Source organism: Prionailurus viverrinus, chromosome B3 (assembly GCF_022837055.1).
Source record: "Prionailurus viverrinus isolate Anna chromosome B3, UM_Priviv_1.0, whole genome shotgun sequence".
Taxonomy (NCBI): domain Eukaryota; kingdom Metazoa; phylum Chordata; class Mammalia; order Carnivora; family Felidae; genus Prionailurus; species Prionailurus viverrinus.
In genome coordinates, this window is record NC_062566.1 from 49,591,928 (window position 1) to 49,609,076 (window position 17,149).

General features: G+C 40.2%; 1 protein-coding gene across 14 annotated transcripts in view; it reads left to right on the forward strand.

Moving 5' to 3' along the window:
• ATP8B4 (ATPase phospholipid transporting 8B4 (putative)) overlaps window positions 1-17,149 on the forward strand; it is a 268,475-nt gene that overhangs the window by 240,943 nt on the left and 10,383 nt on the right. For 13 of the 14 annotated variants that reach the window (XR_007152769.1, XR_007152768.1, XR_007152767.1 and 10 more), the window contains 2 exons: window positions 8,037-8,120; window positions 10,837-11,082. The exons of the other annotated variant lie outside the window; for it this stretch is intronic. Coding sequence is in view for 10 of the 13 variants with exons in the window: in XM_047861372.1 (XP_047717328.1) it covers window positions 8,037-8,120; window positions 10,837-11,082 (330 nt within the window). In the remaining 3 variants the exon portion in view is untranslated. The remainder of the gene's footprint in view (window positions 1-8,036; window positions 8,121-10,836; window positions 11,083-17,149) is intronic. 14 annotated transcript variants of the gene reach the window in all.

Genomic DNA, 17,149 nt, shown 5'->3' on the forward strand with positions numbered 1-17,149 from the left:
TTTTCTTTATTCATTAAACCTACCACTCAAAGCTTGGAACCTTGAATGCTCCTCCCTCCTTCCCTTCTCCTTTCCTCCTCTTCCTCCCTTTCTCCTCCCCTCCCTCCTTTCCATATATGATAAAGGTGTTCACTAACTGAGCACTCTCTGTCAGGTGCTGCTGTACTGGCATTTGTTCATTTGGTTGAATATTAAAGGCCTCCCTCAAATCCCCACTTTATAACTTAGGAACCTAAGACTCAGAGAGACTGAGTATGTTACTGAAGGACACAAAGTTCTGTTGTCTGATTCCAATGCCCTTACACTTAACACACCAGCATCCTTCTGTTGCATATTTGCCACGTGCCAGGCACTGATGTAGGTTCTTGGGTCCCCACAGATGAATAAATCCTATAACATGATCCCAAGGAGCTTTCAGCCTAGTAGGATGGGACTAGAAATCAGTGCATGGGGCCTCCTGTGTGGCTCAGTTGGTTGAGCATCAAACTCTTGATTTTGGCTCAGGTCATAATCCCAAGGTCGTGGGATCAAGCCCCACATCACTCAGTGTGGAGCCTGCTTGGGATTCTCTCTCTCTCTCTCTCTCTCTCTCTCTCTCTCTCTCTCCCTCTCTCCCTCCCTCTGCCCCTCTCCCCCACTTATACATGCCCTCTATCTCACATAAATAATTGCAAGTTGAATTATGAAGCAGTGAGGTGTGTGTCATGGGATCACCAAGGAGTGGCCTGGAACCCAAGCCTAGAGGGTAGGAGTGGGCAGGGCTCAGAAAGGCTCCCTGGAAGATCTGTTCCTGGGCCAACCCTTCCAGATCAATCATAGTGAAGCAGTTGAGGAATAAGAAGATGGGCATCCTAGGAGGGAGGACATCAGGAGGAAAGTCACAGAGGTAAAGGGCTGGGCAGAAACACAAGCTATGTGTAATGGTTAAGTCAGTGGGATTTGGGGCTTAAATTGATGTGTGGTGTTGGAGAGAAGGAGAAATAGCAGATTTTTGGCTGGGGCTCTGGGATGAATGTAGCAGTGTCAGAAACAGATACAGGGAACATAGGAAGAGGGCCTGGTTAAGGTGGTGTGAGAACGAGTTCAGGTCTGGACATACTGAGTTTGAGGAGCTGTGCCACATCCTTGGGTCAACATTTAGTGGCAAGTCAAATATGTAACGTTTACAAAAAGTTGTAAAGTAATTAACTCAGCAAATATTTATAGAGACCTACCATTGACAATGTTCTAGGCACTGGAGTTACAGATGTAAATAAGTCTCTGTTGCATGGAGATTATATCCTAGTGGGATAAAGACAGATAATAAAGAAGTAAATCAGTAAGAAAATTTCAGAATTGTCATTGAAAAAAGAATGGGGTCATGTAAAAAGTCTCATGGAGTTCAACCTGAGTGTTCAGAGGAAACTTTCATATGGATACTCTGGGGTTAAAGTATTCCAGGCAAAGGGCATAGCAAGTGCAAATCTCCTGAGGTAGGCAGGAATGAACCCAGTCCTAGAGAAAGGTAATCAGTGAAGCTGAGGCTGAGGGAGGGGAGGGGGTGTGGTGAGTGAGGCTGAAGAGGAAGGCAGCCATGGGATCAGGAAATGCTTTAGGCGTCTGGGAAGAGTCTGGATTCCATCTCATGTGAAATGGGAAGCCATTGGAGGGTTTGGGCCTGGGTAAATGCTAACGTTATCATTTGAGATGACAAAAACCAGCATACGAATTGTATTTCTTGTATACTCTCAACCAAATAAAGCAGTGTGAGGAACCGGCCTTTAAGGAAACTTGCCAAAGGATACCATGGATAGAGAGAAGTGGCTTCATGTGGTGGTCAGTGTTGTGAAGGCTGAAGTCAGAGTCCCAGGGTAGGAACATGGTCCTGGCACTTGCTCTGCCAGCAGTTCTCAAACCTTTGTGATCTGAGGACTGGATCTATCGATATTCATCGTATTAGAAATTAAAAAGGAGAAAACATTTAAGCATTCCTTTTAATTCATTAAAAAAATGAACCTATGACATGTTTACCTAAATGACATATTTTAATGAAAAAAAAAAAGATTGTATTTTTCAAAACAAAAAACAAGTTAGTGAGAAGAGTCATTTTTTTATACTTCATTTCTTACTATTGGCACTGCAGGAGGCAGCTGGGTTCTCATATCTGCTTCTGTGTTCAGTTGGTTATGATATCACAAGTCATGTACACTCATGGGAGAATGACAGTGAAAATGAAATATACATAACTGCTTAGTATCATTGTGAAAATAGTCCTCACATGTGGATCTCCTAAAAGTTCCCTAGGCTACACTTTGAAAATCTTTGTGTTGGAGGATGACGTTTAACAGTCTCCTAACTTTGATGAGCCTTAGTTTCCCCATCTTTAAACTGAGGTCTGCTAATAGTACCAATCCCATAGAGTCATTGTGAGGACTTAACGAGTCAGTATATGTTGAGTGCTTAAAATAGTGCCTGCTACATAGCAGGTGCTCAGTAAGTATCAGCTAATTTTATTTTTGTTACTGTGATTCTGAGTGGCAGTAAAAAATCTTCCAAGAAATTGCAAAAACTCATGTAAATTTTATTTTCACTGGCCCTTCCCTTCCTGTCCTCTCTTGTTCCAATTGTTAAATGAGGTTTCAAATCTGATTACCAGCTTGCAAATGCCACTGCCAAATAACTATAGGTTTTAATGCTCACCTGTTTGTAGTAATGATGGCACTTTGTGCCATAATTTCCCAGATTCTTTCTTTCTTCCTAATACCTGAAATCATCTCTTCTCAGCTAGTGGAAGCTGAATGGTGGAGGAGGTGGAGGAAGAGGTGATTTTATAGCATCAGTTTCTGCCTGGGGCTGTAAGACTTCAGTTTGACTGCTTCTCCCCTCTTAGATTTTCCGCTGTAATCATAACATGAATTGATATATCAGGGAATGAAATTCAGATGTCATCAAATAGTTGATTTGTGTCAGGGTTTTTGTTTTGTTGTTGTTGTTGTTGTTGTTGTTTGTTTGTTTCTTGATAGGGACAAGCAAAATTGTAAATCTTGGTTTCACAATGGAATTACCTGGGAAATTTTTTAAAACTACCAATGCCTAGATCATCCCACCCCTCAAAGACAGTGACTGAACTGGCCTGGGGTGTGATATGGGCATCAGGATTTTTAAAATCCTCCCAGTGTCCAAAGTATCACCAGGTAATGACTAAAACAAAAGACCACATATTTCCTTTTTTATGGTAAAATATAATGAATCCACAGAGTGTGTAATACTCAAATGACAGCTTAACAAATTGTTGTAGGATGAACACCCATGTAGCCATCATCCACTTCAAGAAACAGAACTTTGCCAAACCTCCAAGGCTCCCCTTGCTTTTTCTCAGTTATGCTCTTTTTTCAACTCTTTAGAGATAACCATTACCTTGACATTTTATCATCACTTTGTTGCTTTGTTTTACAATTTTCCCATATGAGCATGAATCCTTAAACAACACAGAGTAGACTGACACATTTTTGAATTTTATTAATATGGAACCATACTTTGGCTTCTTTTGCTCAACCTTCTATATTTTTAAAATTCATTTGCATTTTTTAAGCTTATTTATTTATTTTGAGAGAGAGAGAGAGAGAGTGAGAGTGCGCATGCGCACCAGAGAGATTGCTAAGCAGGTTCCACATTGTCAGCATGGAGCCTGACATAGGGCTCAAACCCACAAACTGTGAGATTATGACCTGAGCTGAAACCAAGAGCTGACGCTTAACCAACTGAGCCATCCAGGTGCCCCGTGTGTGTGTGTGTGTGTGTGTGTGTGTGTGTGTGTGTGTGATATAGGTATAGTTCCTTGCTTTTCACTATTCTATAGTATTTCATTATATCAATATACCACAATGTCTTTCTCCATTCCACTCCTGATGAATGTTTTGGTGGTTTCTGGTTTGGGGCTATTATGACCCGCACTACTATGAGCATTTTCTTGTGTCTCCTGGTACACGAAGGCAGATATTCCGAACGTGTATCTAGAAGTGGAAGTGTTGCTCATCCGAAGAAAGCGAAGAGAGGCCGAGCAACAGTTCTGGTGGACTTTCAGGGTAGATAGAAGTTGGTGTGTGGGACCCTGTTAACATTCCCGCTCTGGGCTGGGTGCCTGGAAGTGTGTACTGCTCTGAGCCACAGGCCCTGGGAGTGTTGATCGTCTGTCTATAGGAGGCAGCTGAGAAGCTCATGATCATTTGTTTCTGGTTGTTGTCTAGGACTAGAAGGACAAGTTTCATGCACATCAAGGGTAGAGATCTTCATGAAACACATTGCACACTGGGCTGGGACCCAAGAGAAGCCTCTTGGCAATAGGGTCACAGGCTGCACCATGACAGGACAGCTGGCTGGTCCCCCAAACATCAAGCCTTCTATCCTCAGCATCTGCTAGAAGGAAGCAAACAGTCTCTGGAGAAAGATAACATTTTCCTAGATCTCAAAGTAGTTCTTAAGTTCTGATTCTCTCCCTGATCTTAACAGGCAATTTCCTTCTGTATTGTTAGTCCATTGATGCTTTGATAGAGATGTGCTTTGCTTTCTTTTTTCTCAACTCTTTTTCATTATCTTCAGTGGGCAGTTTGTTATAAATCAATTGTATGGCACATGCCCTCATCCTATACGAACACCGTAAACCCAGGCTTGTTTCTTTCGGAGACCTCTGCTAAAATACCCTGAGGGCTTCCAGGTAATGATGATGAGCTAGCTCTTCCATTCCTTTCTCATGGTTGTCTGAAGCTGTGGCCTACTGCCCTGCCATTCTGCAGGTTTTCTTTTGCCACATTGAGTCTGCGATCCTCCAGATGGCTGTTGGTGTTCTGTGTTACTTTGCTCCAAGCATGGACATAGGCTGGGGTATGCTAGAACTGGTCCATACTGGTTCATAAAGATAATTGTTTAGTTTTGAGAAATTATGTGAGCCAGTGTTTAAACACAGCTATTACTAAAAATTGAATTATATAAACTTAACAGAGGACCATGGGGGAATGGAAGGGGAAAAAAGAGTTTCAGAGAGGGAGCCAAACCTAAGAGACTCTTGAATGCAGAGAACAAACTGAGGGTTGATGGGAGGAGTGGGGGAGGTGGGAAATGGGTGATGGGCGTTGAGAAGGGCACTGTTGGGATGAGCACTGGGTGTTATAAGCCGCAAATCACAGGAATCTACCCTCCAAACCAAGAGCAAACTGTATACACTGTATGTTAGCTAACTTGGTAGTAAATTTTAAAAATATATAAATAACTAATATTGAAACAAAGTTTATCAATCCTCAAAACTCATCGCTTTCTAATTATTTTACCATGTTTTACTATTTATGTAGCTGAGGTTATTTATGTCTTATCGGATATATATGATGGAAGTGATATCACTGCATAAAGAGCCATGGGAGAAATATTTACACCATGGAAATTGGCAAATGCTCCACATTGGGCCTTTTTTTTTTTTTAAGAGCCTGTTGTTAAATACTTAATATATTTACTGGACATAGGACACCTTTTCAAATCCTTACAGCAGAGTTCAGACAGACTCAAAGAATACAGTTGAACAGGACTCAAAGGATTATGAAAGTAAATGATCAATTAGAGAACTTAATAACTGGTAATTAGAAGTGGCCATTCTGAGTCATAACCCTATTCTTGTTGATAGCAGTCCCCAGTGATGCTGTCTCATCTAAATCCTGTATTGGCTATTTATTGGTGGTAGAATTCAACTTTTCTGCCTATTTTTGACCTAACCTCAAAAAGAATGATGTTGAACAGATCTTTCCTACATGGATTCCAGGCCTCAACTCTGAGACACACAAAGAATAAAACAGTTTCTTTCCTCTCTCATCTACCCCACTCCTCGTTTTCTCTTTTCCGTTCTCATTTTTCTTCCTGCCCTGACATTGAACTCTCTCCAAGATGATTGACAGCAGGAATGTCCATGTTCCTTACTTCTTCCCACAGGGCTAACCTTGCTCAGAAAACAGTAATCAATATATTTCATTGTCTGGTTTATTCAGTGTTGAATAAAGCCACCTGTGGAACTTCAGCAAAATAGTCCAGGTTGAGATTTGGCCTTTGAAAATTGGCCTTCATTTCTCCTTCTCTTGAATAAATATACACCCATCTCAAGAATAAACAATGACGCTAAGATAGGGTAGTCCAAATCCATATTTAGCAGTAAAGAAACCAAAATATTCTCTCTTTGGTATAATCTACACACACAGGACATAACTTAATGGATTGCCTTATTTACATAACTATATGGAAACTACCTTTAGGTCCTCTGTCCAGAACATTGCATTTAAGATTCCTCATTGCTTTCTGAACTCCCCTAAGAAGAACATGTACTTTAGAATATATTCAAAACTCAGCACTTCTCCCTGCTGGTCACCTGACTTCCCTCTTTCATTTGGCTTCTGCAGTAGTCTCCTAACTGGTTTCTCAGCTTCCACCACTGCCCCTCTTCAGTCTGTTCTCAGCACAGCATCCAGAGTGATTCTGTTAAAATATAAATTAGATCAGGTTGTCCCTTTGCTCAAAATTCTCTAATGTCTTCCCATTTCACTTAGGGAATAAGCCATAGTTACCTACATAGGATCCAACTCCTTCTTTCTTTGACATCCATTATTCTCCATATAGGTCACTCACTCTTCTCTATCCAATTGGACTGCCTTGCTGTCCTCTGACCAGATGCTATCTTTCCTTGGGGATTTCTCCTGGGATCTACTTGTAGTATGGAATGCTCCTGTCCCAGAAAGCTGCATAATTCGATCCCTTATTTCATTCAGATCTTTTCTCAGTGTCACTTCTTAGTGACATTTTTGCCAGTCACCTTATTACAATTACAACCCTCCCTATCTACCTTTCCTATCTGCCTTTCTTCTCTAGTATTTATCACTTGTATATATGTATATATAACTTGTTTATTGCTTGTTTTCTGCCACCCTTAGAATGCAAATTTTATGAAGAATTTGTGTCTGATTATAGCATGTTGAATTACCGTTGCCTAAAACCTAGAACCTGGCACAAAATAGATTTTTGATAAATACTGAGTGAGTGGATGGATGAATGTATGATAGAGTGGTAGAACAGACATTGGTTAGGAGCTGGAGACCTAGGTTTTGGTTTTGCCTTTTCCAGTGATAAGCTCTACAATACTTACTACATTTTGTTTCTACATGTCTGTGTAGTTCTCAACAAAATGGGAATACAACAACAGTTTCACATGCCTCACCAATTTTTAGTGAGGCTCATGCAAGGAAGTACTCTGTACAAGTGTATGGAGTATTTTATTTGTCTAACTCGTTATACCCAGTATACTGAGCAGCTAGCTCCATGCCCACTTTATTTTAAACCACTCCCAAGAAAAAAATTCTCCGTTTGAACACAGGGTAGGGCTGACACATTCATTTCTGCATCTCCCTCTGAATATTTTAGTGGGTCCTTTACTTATCACTTAGATCAGATCATTAGATTTACTCTAAAAGCCATTGAGGGGGCACCTGGGTGGCTCAGTCGGGTGAGCGTCCGACTTCAGCTCAGGTCATGATATCACGGTTCATGAGTTTGAGCCCCGCGTCCAGCTCTGTGCTCATAGCTCAGAGCCTGTTTCAGATTCTGTGTCTCCGTCTCACGCTCTGTCTCTCTCTCAAAAATAAATAAACGTTAAAAAAAAAAATTTTTTTTTAATAAAAGCCATTGAGAACCTGAAGAATTCAATAGCTCCCCACAGGGCCAGGGCCTTCTATGTGTCTAGTGGTGTCTTGGGTGTTCTGCATATGTGATCTCCTTTCGTCTCCATGGTAGCTGTGCAAGGAGAGCGTGGCTTTATTTTAAAGATGAAGAAGTTGAAGTTTAGAGGGATCTAGTATCCTACTGAGACAGCAGGGATGATAAGAGACAGAGTCAGGGGAGAACTCATGTCTGTCTGTTGCTAATATCAAACTCTCATGCATCTCAGGAGATTGAGATATTTAATCCAAGAGCCTAAAAGTGAATATTCTTCTGTGAATGGTGTTTCTCACTGACATGTTATTTCTTTTTAGACTGTTTACGACCAGTGGTTCATTACCCTTTTTAACATTGTTTACACATCACTTCCTGTTTTAGCCATGGGGATTTTTGACCAGGTATGTATTTTTTTTCTGTCTTTATAACTTATTTTACTCTTTTGATGCTTTTTAGTTGTTTGTAGATTTTAAGTAGAAAACACAAGTCATGGAAAGTCCTAGAATTTCAGTTGTTTGAATACATGTTGCATGGATCAGAAACCCTTCCAGATCCCCCACATCTCCCAAATGGTCCTGTGATCGAAGTTTGGCTACTCTTTTCTTTGAGACTCACACCCCACATTATTACTTTAAAGGCTCTGAGACATCCTACATGAAATGGCCTCTAATTTTATGTTGGCCCAGCATTTCCCAGGTTTATAGGACTTTACTTCTATTTATTTATTTTTCATATAGCACCTATTAATATGCCTCAGAACTAGTGCCTTGTGGTTCACATGCTGGGAAATGCTACATTAGCCTCCGAATTCAGAGAACCACATAGTGATAGAAAATCATGGAACCTGCTGGATTGCAGATGGCCAGCATCTGTGGTGAGATTTCCTTGGCCAGCACAGCCCAGAACAGGAACTAGAGGTCAGTGGAATACCCTGCCAATGGGAGAGGAAGACATGAAGCCCCACAGCCATGGAAAGAAGGGACATAGTCTTTTTTTCTAGCTCAAATTGCTTGAGAGGAGAGGGAATCAATTACAAAAATGGTGGATCCTTGTCATACTCATTGCCTTGGAAGGTACTTCCTGGAAGGGAGAAGTCTGGCTGCCTATGAGGAAGTGGAAGGCTAGCCAGAGGAGTTTCCATGGCACAATTAGAATGTATTATTTAAAAAATATATATTTTGGAAGTATATTTGAAGAGACCAGATTTTCTCCAGGCTGCTGTTAGACCCGTTTGCTAGGCCTCATTTTTCTGGCTCAAAGCTGTCTATTTCAAAATATAAATTGTCACATTGTGAGCTCACTCCACCCTCCCATTCTGTGCCTTTGTAGTTAGTTGTCTCACTTCTTGTATGTAAAAAGGGCAGTTTGTGAACAACATATTTTGTGGAATTCTATAAAAACATAACGAACTCCTAAAGACCTTAGATGTAAAGGATTAAGCACATTCATTTCCAAGTGCCTGTGTTTACAAGCGTTTCTTTTCCCAGTGCTTTGTAGCTGCCCAGAATGTGGAATAAAATAATAAAAATAAAGCAGTTTCTGGGAAAAGATGGTTATTGTGCAATTCTAAAAAAAATATAATAAGTCCCCTTATTGCCATCAATACTTAACGTGTCTGCCCCTCTCCTTTCTTACTTTGTCAACTTTGGCCCCTACATAGATCACAGGATCATGAAATGTTATGCTGTAAGGCCTCCGTGATCACCTATGATCTGCTCATTTTATAAGGAGGAAACCAAGGCTCAAGTCGCTGCCCTAAAGCCAGACAGCCGGTGTGTGACAGAACTCAGCCTAGTGCCAGGCCACCTGAGTCTGACATTGCTATGCTATTATTATTGTATAACATTATTTTATCTGTTATTATTTATAGAAGCATCTGTGTTTTTTTTTAATTACTTATGGTGTGGCAGTAACACTGCTGAATACATGAATTTAATCATGACAGTGGTCCTGTGAGGGAGGTGCTATTGTTTGCATGTCTGGAGATCAGGAAACTGAGGCTCAGACAGGTTAATAATGGGTGTAAGATTATATACCTGCTAAGCAGCAGAACTAGGGTTTGAACTCAGGGTTTTCTGGTTTCAAAGCCTCTGAATGTCATTTCACCAGTCACTGGACTAGAGAAGGAAGTACCAGCAGCATTTCAAAATGGGACCTCCTAAAGAGAATATCTCAGTATTCATCATAGAACCCCATTCAACAAGGCTGGGGCAGTCCCACAAGCAGGGAGGGGAACTTGGTCTGCCCCCAGAGTTCATGCCTATGTTGCTCCCATTTTGGGTGCTTCTCCTCTACTCATGGTCCTCTGATGTCCCCGGTGGTCAGGCCTTGCCATCCTTTTTGGTTTGGGCATTTGGCTTTAGTGCTCACTGGTCATCAGCATTACTTTGGAGCTGGTTGGAAATGCTGTCTCAGGCCCTACCCCCAACCTATTGAATCATCATTTGCTCCCCAGATGATTTATGTGCATATTAAGTTTGAGAAGCACTGTTTTAATTTCTCCCAAGATACTTTTGGGGCCACACATACCTTCTCATTCTGTCTACATTATTTCTGTCAAACAGCTGGTGTTGGAATCCTCACTGTGTAGAACACTCAGCTCTTCAGGCTCAGTTTCCTCCCCACCCCCCACCTTCCCCCAATCCCCCTTTCCCTGTTTCCCTTCTGCTCTTCCTCCTGTCACACAGTTGGGGGCTCAGATTGGCCAGGTCCTACTCTGTGGCTCTCTGCTGCCATCTACTGGTCACTACCACTCATTGACTTGGCAATTAACCCCTGAGCCCCATTGGCTGCAAGAGCATTCTGGGAGTGAGTGTGGCTGTAGGAAAGCAGAGAAAAGAAACTTTAGTCTGAAGCTAAGGATCTAGGTGCAAGTCAAGTTCTGGCTATGCAATAAGAGCTATATGATCTCTCATGACTCTCAGAGACTCAAATTCCTCTTGTGTAAAATAGGGATCATTTTATTATCTTCTGCATTATTGTGGGAATGAAAACAAGCTAATTAATAGTGTTTATTAGGGTATGCTTAGACTTGCACTTGCCATTTCCTGAGATGGCGAATTCAGGGCCTCTCTGACTTCTCAAGCCTCCTCCACTGAAGTAACACTTTATTGACAGGATGTGGATGACCAGAACAGCATGGACTATCCCCAGCTCTATGAACCTGGACAGCTCAATCTGCTGTTTAACAAGCGTAAATTTTTTATCTGCATGGCACATGGCATCTACACCTCATTGGCCCTTTTCTTCATACCCTATGGAGCCTTTTACAATGTGGCCGGAGATGATGGGCAGCACGTTGCTGACTACCAGTCTTTTGCAGTTACCATGGCTACATCGTTGGTCATTGTGGTCAGTGTGCAGGTAACCCTGTTGCTGAAAATAACTTGATGGCTTTACAACTTTTAAAATCCATTTTCATTATTGACTCATTTTGTCTACTTGTTGGGGGGAAAAATAATCCTAAAGGAATCCCGGAGTTTCTTTTTAACTATACATCTTGAGATGAAAACAGGAAGCTGTAACATAAATAACCAGATGTGGGAGATTAGCATTAGGTGTCTATAATCTCTGTGTTAGTAAAGACCTCACAATCACTTCTTAGGGCTGAGCATAGTATGTATGCATACATGATTATACTACTGCTTCCTTCTTGTGTTTGAAAAAGGAAAGTTTTCCAACAATAACAGAGAGAAACTTTCCCATGATTTCTATAAGGCTTAATAACTTCCAGGTTTTAAAGTGAAACTTAAAATTTATTTGGCAATACATATCTATGAAATTATTTGAGAGGTTCAGTGTTATATTTTGGCATATCTGAACCTAAACTCAGAGAAGCTCTTCGGGTAGGGATGATTTTTAATAATCCATTCACTTTCACTGGGCATCTTGAGTTTGTGTCTATTTCCTTTTTAATGCAAATGGTGGACAATACCATTCACTATTGAGTTAGAGTTCATAGAAGTTCATTCCTATTCATTAAAATCTGTACCTCTGGGTGGATACAGCAAGCAATGTGACCTGTTGTATTTTTTGTTTGTTTGTTTTCTTTTTTTAAGGAGCAAATATCAGTCAAGGACTTGGTTTTTAGAGTTTAAATTGCCTTTGGGCAGTCCTTTGTCTATCCTATAAACAATCTTTTTTTTTTTTTTTTAACAAATCTTAACTGCTCATTTTCAACAAAGAATCTCATTAAACCCCAGACTTTCTCTTCACAACTTAAAAATAAACATTATGTTAAATGAACCAAATGCAAACATATTGCTTTTAAAGGATGTCTCTGCCATTCCTTGGTCCAAGTGAGTATCATGAAATCTATACCAAAGCGATCTAACACTTGACATCTTGAGAGTTCAAAATTCAGAGACAGGTAGTATCCAAAAGCAGAACCAGATTTCTCCACTTAAAAGGAGTTCTGTTTGTCTGTCTCACAACTAAATAAAGCATGCTGTTGCTTTGCAAATCTTCCGTGTCTAGGTCAGTTCTGTGGTAGAGAGGGAAATAATGGAGTGATTTGGAAGCATCTGACATAGTTAAGACATTCACCATGACAGTCCATTACTGGGGCAAGGTGTATATCACCTCACAAGGAGCTGTTGCTCCATTGTTTCTTATAGCTCTTGCTACCGTACTGGACACTCCAACCTGTTTTGTTGCATTTTGATCATTGAGCAGGCTCTATGTATACTTTTATGTTTCCAGCCTAGAGACATAGGTGATCTACTCCTTGCCGTGAGGGCACATTTCCAGTTCTCTGGATTCTCCCTCTGATGGGGAGGACAGTTGTGGAACATCTTTTTAGTGGTAGCAGCTTATTCACCAGGTCAGGCTTGTTACTTGGTGCTCCAAAAGATGATTTTAAAGGTAGTAACTGAGATAAAAGGCCAGTATCTAAAGTAAAAAGCAAATGAGAAATATTCTTCAAACTGTCATTAACATTATCTGCTATGTAAGTAAGGATAAAAAAAATTACCTGGAAAATTCACTGTAGATATGATAGGCATTGCATGTTTAGTGAAGTTGTTTTTCATAATGAATTCTACAATTTTTGGTTAATGTTATCTTTTTAATTAAATAAAGCCTTTTGATAGTTGTACATATCTTTTTATTTTTCCTTTTGCCCCTCCATAGTTTATTTTCTTATATGCTATTATAGCAATGTGTTTTTATATTAACTTTAGATTTAGAAGCTCTTTTCCCTGTAAAATTCATAGTTTCTGTTGGGTATCACAGTTACCTTTCTCCTTTTTCACAAATTTGGAGGCCACGGAAACAATTATATTTTAAAAACTTTTTTTTTATTCACAAAAAAGAATTTTATGTTCCATCTTTTGGAGTTTTAAAAATAAATTATTCAAAATTACTTACCTTTGATATCAGGGCTTTATAAAAATGATACCCTTGCTTCCTCAGAGGGGCTTCTTCCATAGGACTCAAAGTAACCACTGGTCCCTCATTCAAGATGTTATGGGTGGGGCTATCCAGGTCTTTTTGATTCAGGCCTATGGGCCAATTGTCTCTCCAAGATTGATTTTCTGCCTTCTGGCTCCTCAAGGGTAACCATGGCCTAACCCACCTAGCCTTTAATGTTAACATTGCCATCTTATATAACCATTGTGCAATTGTTAAAACTATGAAATTAGCATTGGTACTACTAACTGAACTACAGACTTGATTCAGATTTCTTCAGTTTTTCCATTAACAACCTTTTTCTGTTTCAGTATCCTACACTGCATTTAGTTGTAATGTCTCCTTAGTCTCCTATAACCTCTGACTTTATACAGTCTTTCTTCATCTTTCATGGCCTTGATACTTTTTTTTTTTAACGTTTAATTATTTTTGAGAGAGAGAGACAGAGCTTGAGGGGGGGGGGCGGGCGGGGGGGGGGGCGGATAGAGAGAGAGAGGGAGACACAGGATCCAAAGCAGGCTCCAGGCTTCTAGCTGTCGGCACAGAGCCTGACTTGGGGCTTGAACTCACTAACCGTGGGATCATGACCTGAGCCGAAGTCAGACATTTAACTGAGCCACCCAGGTGTCCCTCATGGCCTTGATACTTCTGGATACTAGTGATCAGGTATTTTGTAGAATTTTTCTGGATTTGTCCAATCCTTTCTTAGGGATAGATGGAGATTGTGGATTTGGGGTAAGATTCACAAAGAGGTGCTGTGCCCTTCTTGTCATATCCTATCAGGGAGCATGTGATATCAGCATGACTTATTACCGGTGATGGTGACCTCATTTACTTATATGGATGATGTTCTTCAGGTTTGTCCATTCTAAACTATGTTTCCCTTTTCATACTCTGTTCACTAGAAGTGAGTCACTAAATCTAGCCCAATATGTTCAAGTGGAGGAGAATTAAGCTCCATTTCTTAGCAGAGTTTCAAATAATTGGTGGTCATATGTCAAAACCATAACAGTATAATTTAAGGCAAAATTGATACAAAAAACTGGGGCCCATGATTTGCCCAGGATACACAGTGACTGCATTGCAGGTTTAGGACTAGGATCCACTAGACTTATTTCCTGAATCAAATATTTATTTATTTTACTTTCAACAAAGGCATTTGTGAATGTACCATGAAAAACATGGGGCAAGCATTTCCCACAACACAATTATTACTGGGCTTATAGGGTAGTTAGGCACACTTGAGAAACACACCCAGAGTTGTACTTCTAAAGATGAGGTGCTGGATTTCACCACTTGGTGGCTGTGCCTCTTCGCCACGTACAAGTTGAAGTCCTCTAGATCTTATCCGCATACTCCTATCCCATAGGTTTCTCCTGTACCTGATTTCTTCCTGCCCTCACCCATACCCCCTGCTGAGTGCTGGAAGGTCCTGAAACAGCCAGGAGACTGAGGACAGACAAGAGAAGAACGTAGGAGATATCCAGGCTGGAGGTGGAGGTTTGGAAGCAGAGTAGGTATGAGTGAGAATGGATACCAGTTTCCAATTTCTGGCATGCTTTGTTTACTGCTGTAGTGCCAGACAAAAATAAGTATTTGTGGAATGGATATAAGGGCAGAAAGATAAGAAGAGAAAGAAAGAATAAAGTTGAGAAAGGAAGTGAGAATAATTTGGTTGAAGTATCCAACTGTCCCTCCTGTCTTAGTTACATACATGCCCTTCTTACCCCAGATGGCCAAAGCAGGCCTGTCCTTGGTGGAAGCCTTTCAAAACCCGTGTCATCATCACACAGTGATAGGAGTGATATCATGTGTTATACTTAATCCTCTCAGTGCCACTATGCAGGAGGTATTATTTATTGTCCCCTTTTACAGATGGAGCTCAGAGAAGTTAAGCAACTTTCCTGAAGTCACAAAGTGAGTCCTAGATCCAGGATTGGAAACCAGACCTCTCTGACTCCAGTGTTGTCTGGAGCAAAGTCTTTTATTCTACAGTAAGACTGGTTAAAATGCAAATTTTAGTTTTCAGGAAGTATAAGAACAAAGATTAGAGTGAGTATAAGGATGATGTCAAATACTTTGTTGTCTATATAGGAGGAGGAGGAGGAGAAGAAGGAGGGAAGGAAGGAAGAGAAAGAAAATAAAAGAAAGTCAAGCAAGCAGTCCTAAAGCTAGAAGCATTGGGGTTTGGTGAAAAGATAATATCTGGAAGAACAGAGAGGAGAGGCTAGAGTTACTGAAAGCAAACTTGGTCCACCTGCCTGTGTCAGGGCTTCTGATTTTCAGAGTAACAACTCCTATTAATTGAGCATTTATTATGCAAATGATTTATTTCTCAGATAATCCCATCATCTCATCTAATCCTCTTTTCAGGTCTCTGAAATGGATACAATTACTATAGGTAAGAAAATAGACTTGCTGGTGTGCCTGGGTGTCTCAGTTGGTTAAGTGTCTGACTTGATTTTGGTTCAGGTCATGATCTCGCAGTTCGTGAGTTTGAGCCCTGCATCAGGCTCTGCACCGACAATGTGGAACCTGCTTGGGATATTCTCTCTCTCTCTCTCTCTCTCTCTCTCTGTCTCTCTCTCTCCCCCTCTTTGCCCCTCCCCTGCTCACTCTCTCTCAAAAATAAACTTTTTAAAATGTTATATATAAAAAAATATATAGACTTGCCACAGTTCAAGTCACATGGAGAGTGGCAGGCCAAGATTTGAACACAGATCTTCTGATCTCAGGGCCCCAGCTCCAAATCCAAGTGGACCTCCCTTCTTTATAGGGATAAGTGGAAGCTGTGGGCCTCCCCAAAGGCATAGTAGCTACAGGGAACTCACTGTCCACCCTATCCTCCATGAGGAGATACCTAGGACACCAGTATCACCCTTGAATAAAGTGGGAGAGAAACTCAATAGATGATAAACACACAGATCCTCTTTCAACATCAAAATTTCAACTTGAGGAATGGGTAGATTCTCAATTACTGTCATTTTAGTCTTCCACTCATTTTTTTTTTTAATTCAAGTTAATTAACATACAGTATAGTCTTGATTTCAGGAATAGATCCCAGTGATTCATCTCTTGCATATGACACCCATTGCTCCTCCCAAACAGTGCCCTCCTTAATGCCCATCACTCATGCAATACACTTACTTTTATTTCTCAGAAGCCTTGAAAATGCCTGTTTTACCATAGAATTCTCAGACCTGGGTGCATAAATGTTTATAACCATGAAACCTCTGCAATTTTGGCTTCAATCAGAAACTGCTGTCTCTGATATATAGAATAATAAGTTTCAGGAGTTTTGTGAATAAGCTCACTCTGACAGCAGCATTAATATCCTTTCCTTGCTGTCTAAGCTTAACTTGTCATTGGCGTAACAACCCTCATGAAATATCCATGGTCTATAATTATAGTTATAAATCTTATGTGTCCTGCTGATGCTATCGGCCAAACTTTAGGAGACATTTTTTTTTTTTTTTTTAAATATCAGGGTTGTTGTGTTTTGTGGGTTTCTTTTTTCTTTTTTCTTTTTTTGGTTATTTGAATTATAAAATACTTCTTTTAACATTTGAAACACTATAGAAGTGTTTAAAATAAAAACAAACCACCTTCTCCTTCTTCCCCATATTCCCCTGTTAACTACTATTATGATTACCATAGCTTAACTCCTTCCATATTTTTTTCTTTGCTTTGGGACACACACATATGTATTCAAGACAAAAGGAGCATAGCTATGCATATTATTCTGTAATATGCTTTTCTTAACAAGACATTCTGAACAGCTTTCCAACCCAACATATTCAGATCTACGTTACTCTTTTTCAGAGCTGCATAGAATTTCACAATATATATATAACATATATAATAATATATATAATTATCTATAATCATTATCAATCCTCTATTGATAGACATTCAGGATGTTTCTTTTGTTGTTGCTGTTATTAAAGCAATGCTACAATGCACATACTAGTATATACATTTTATGTACTGACAGATAAATTCCTAGAAATGAAATTTCTGG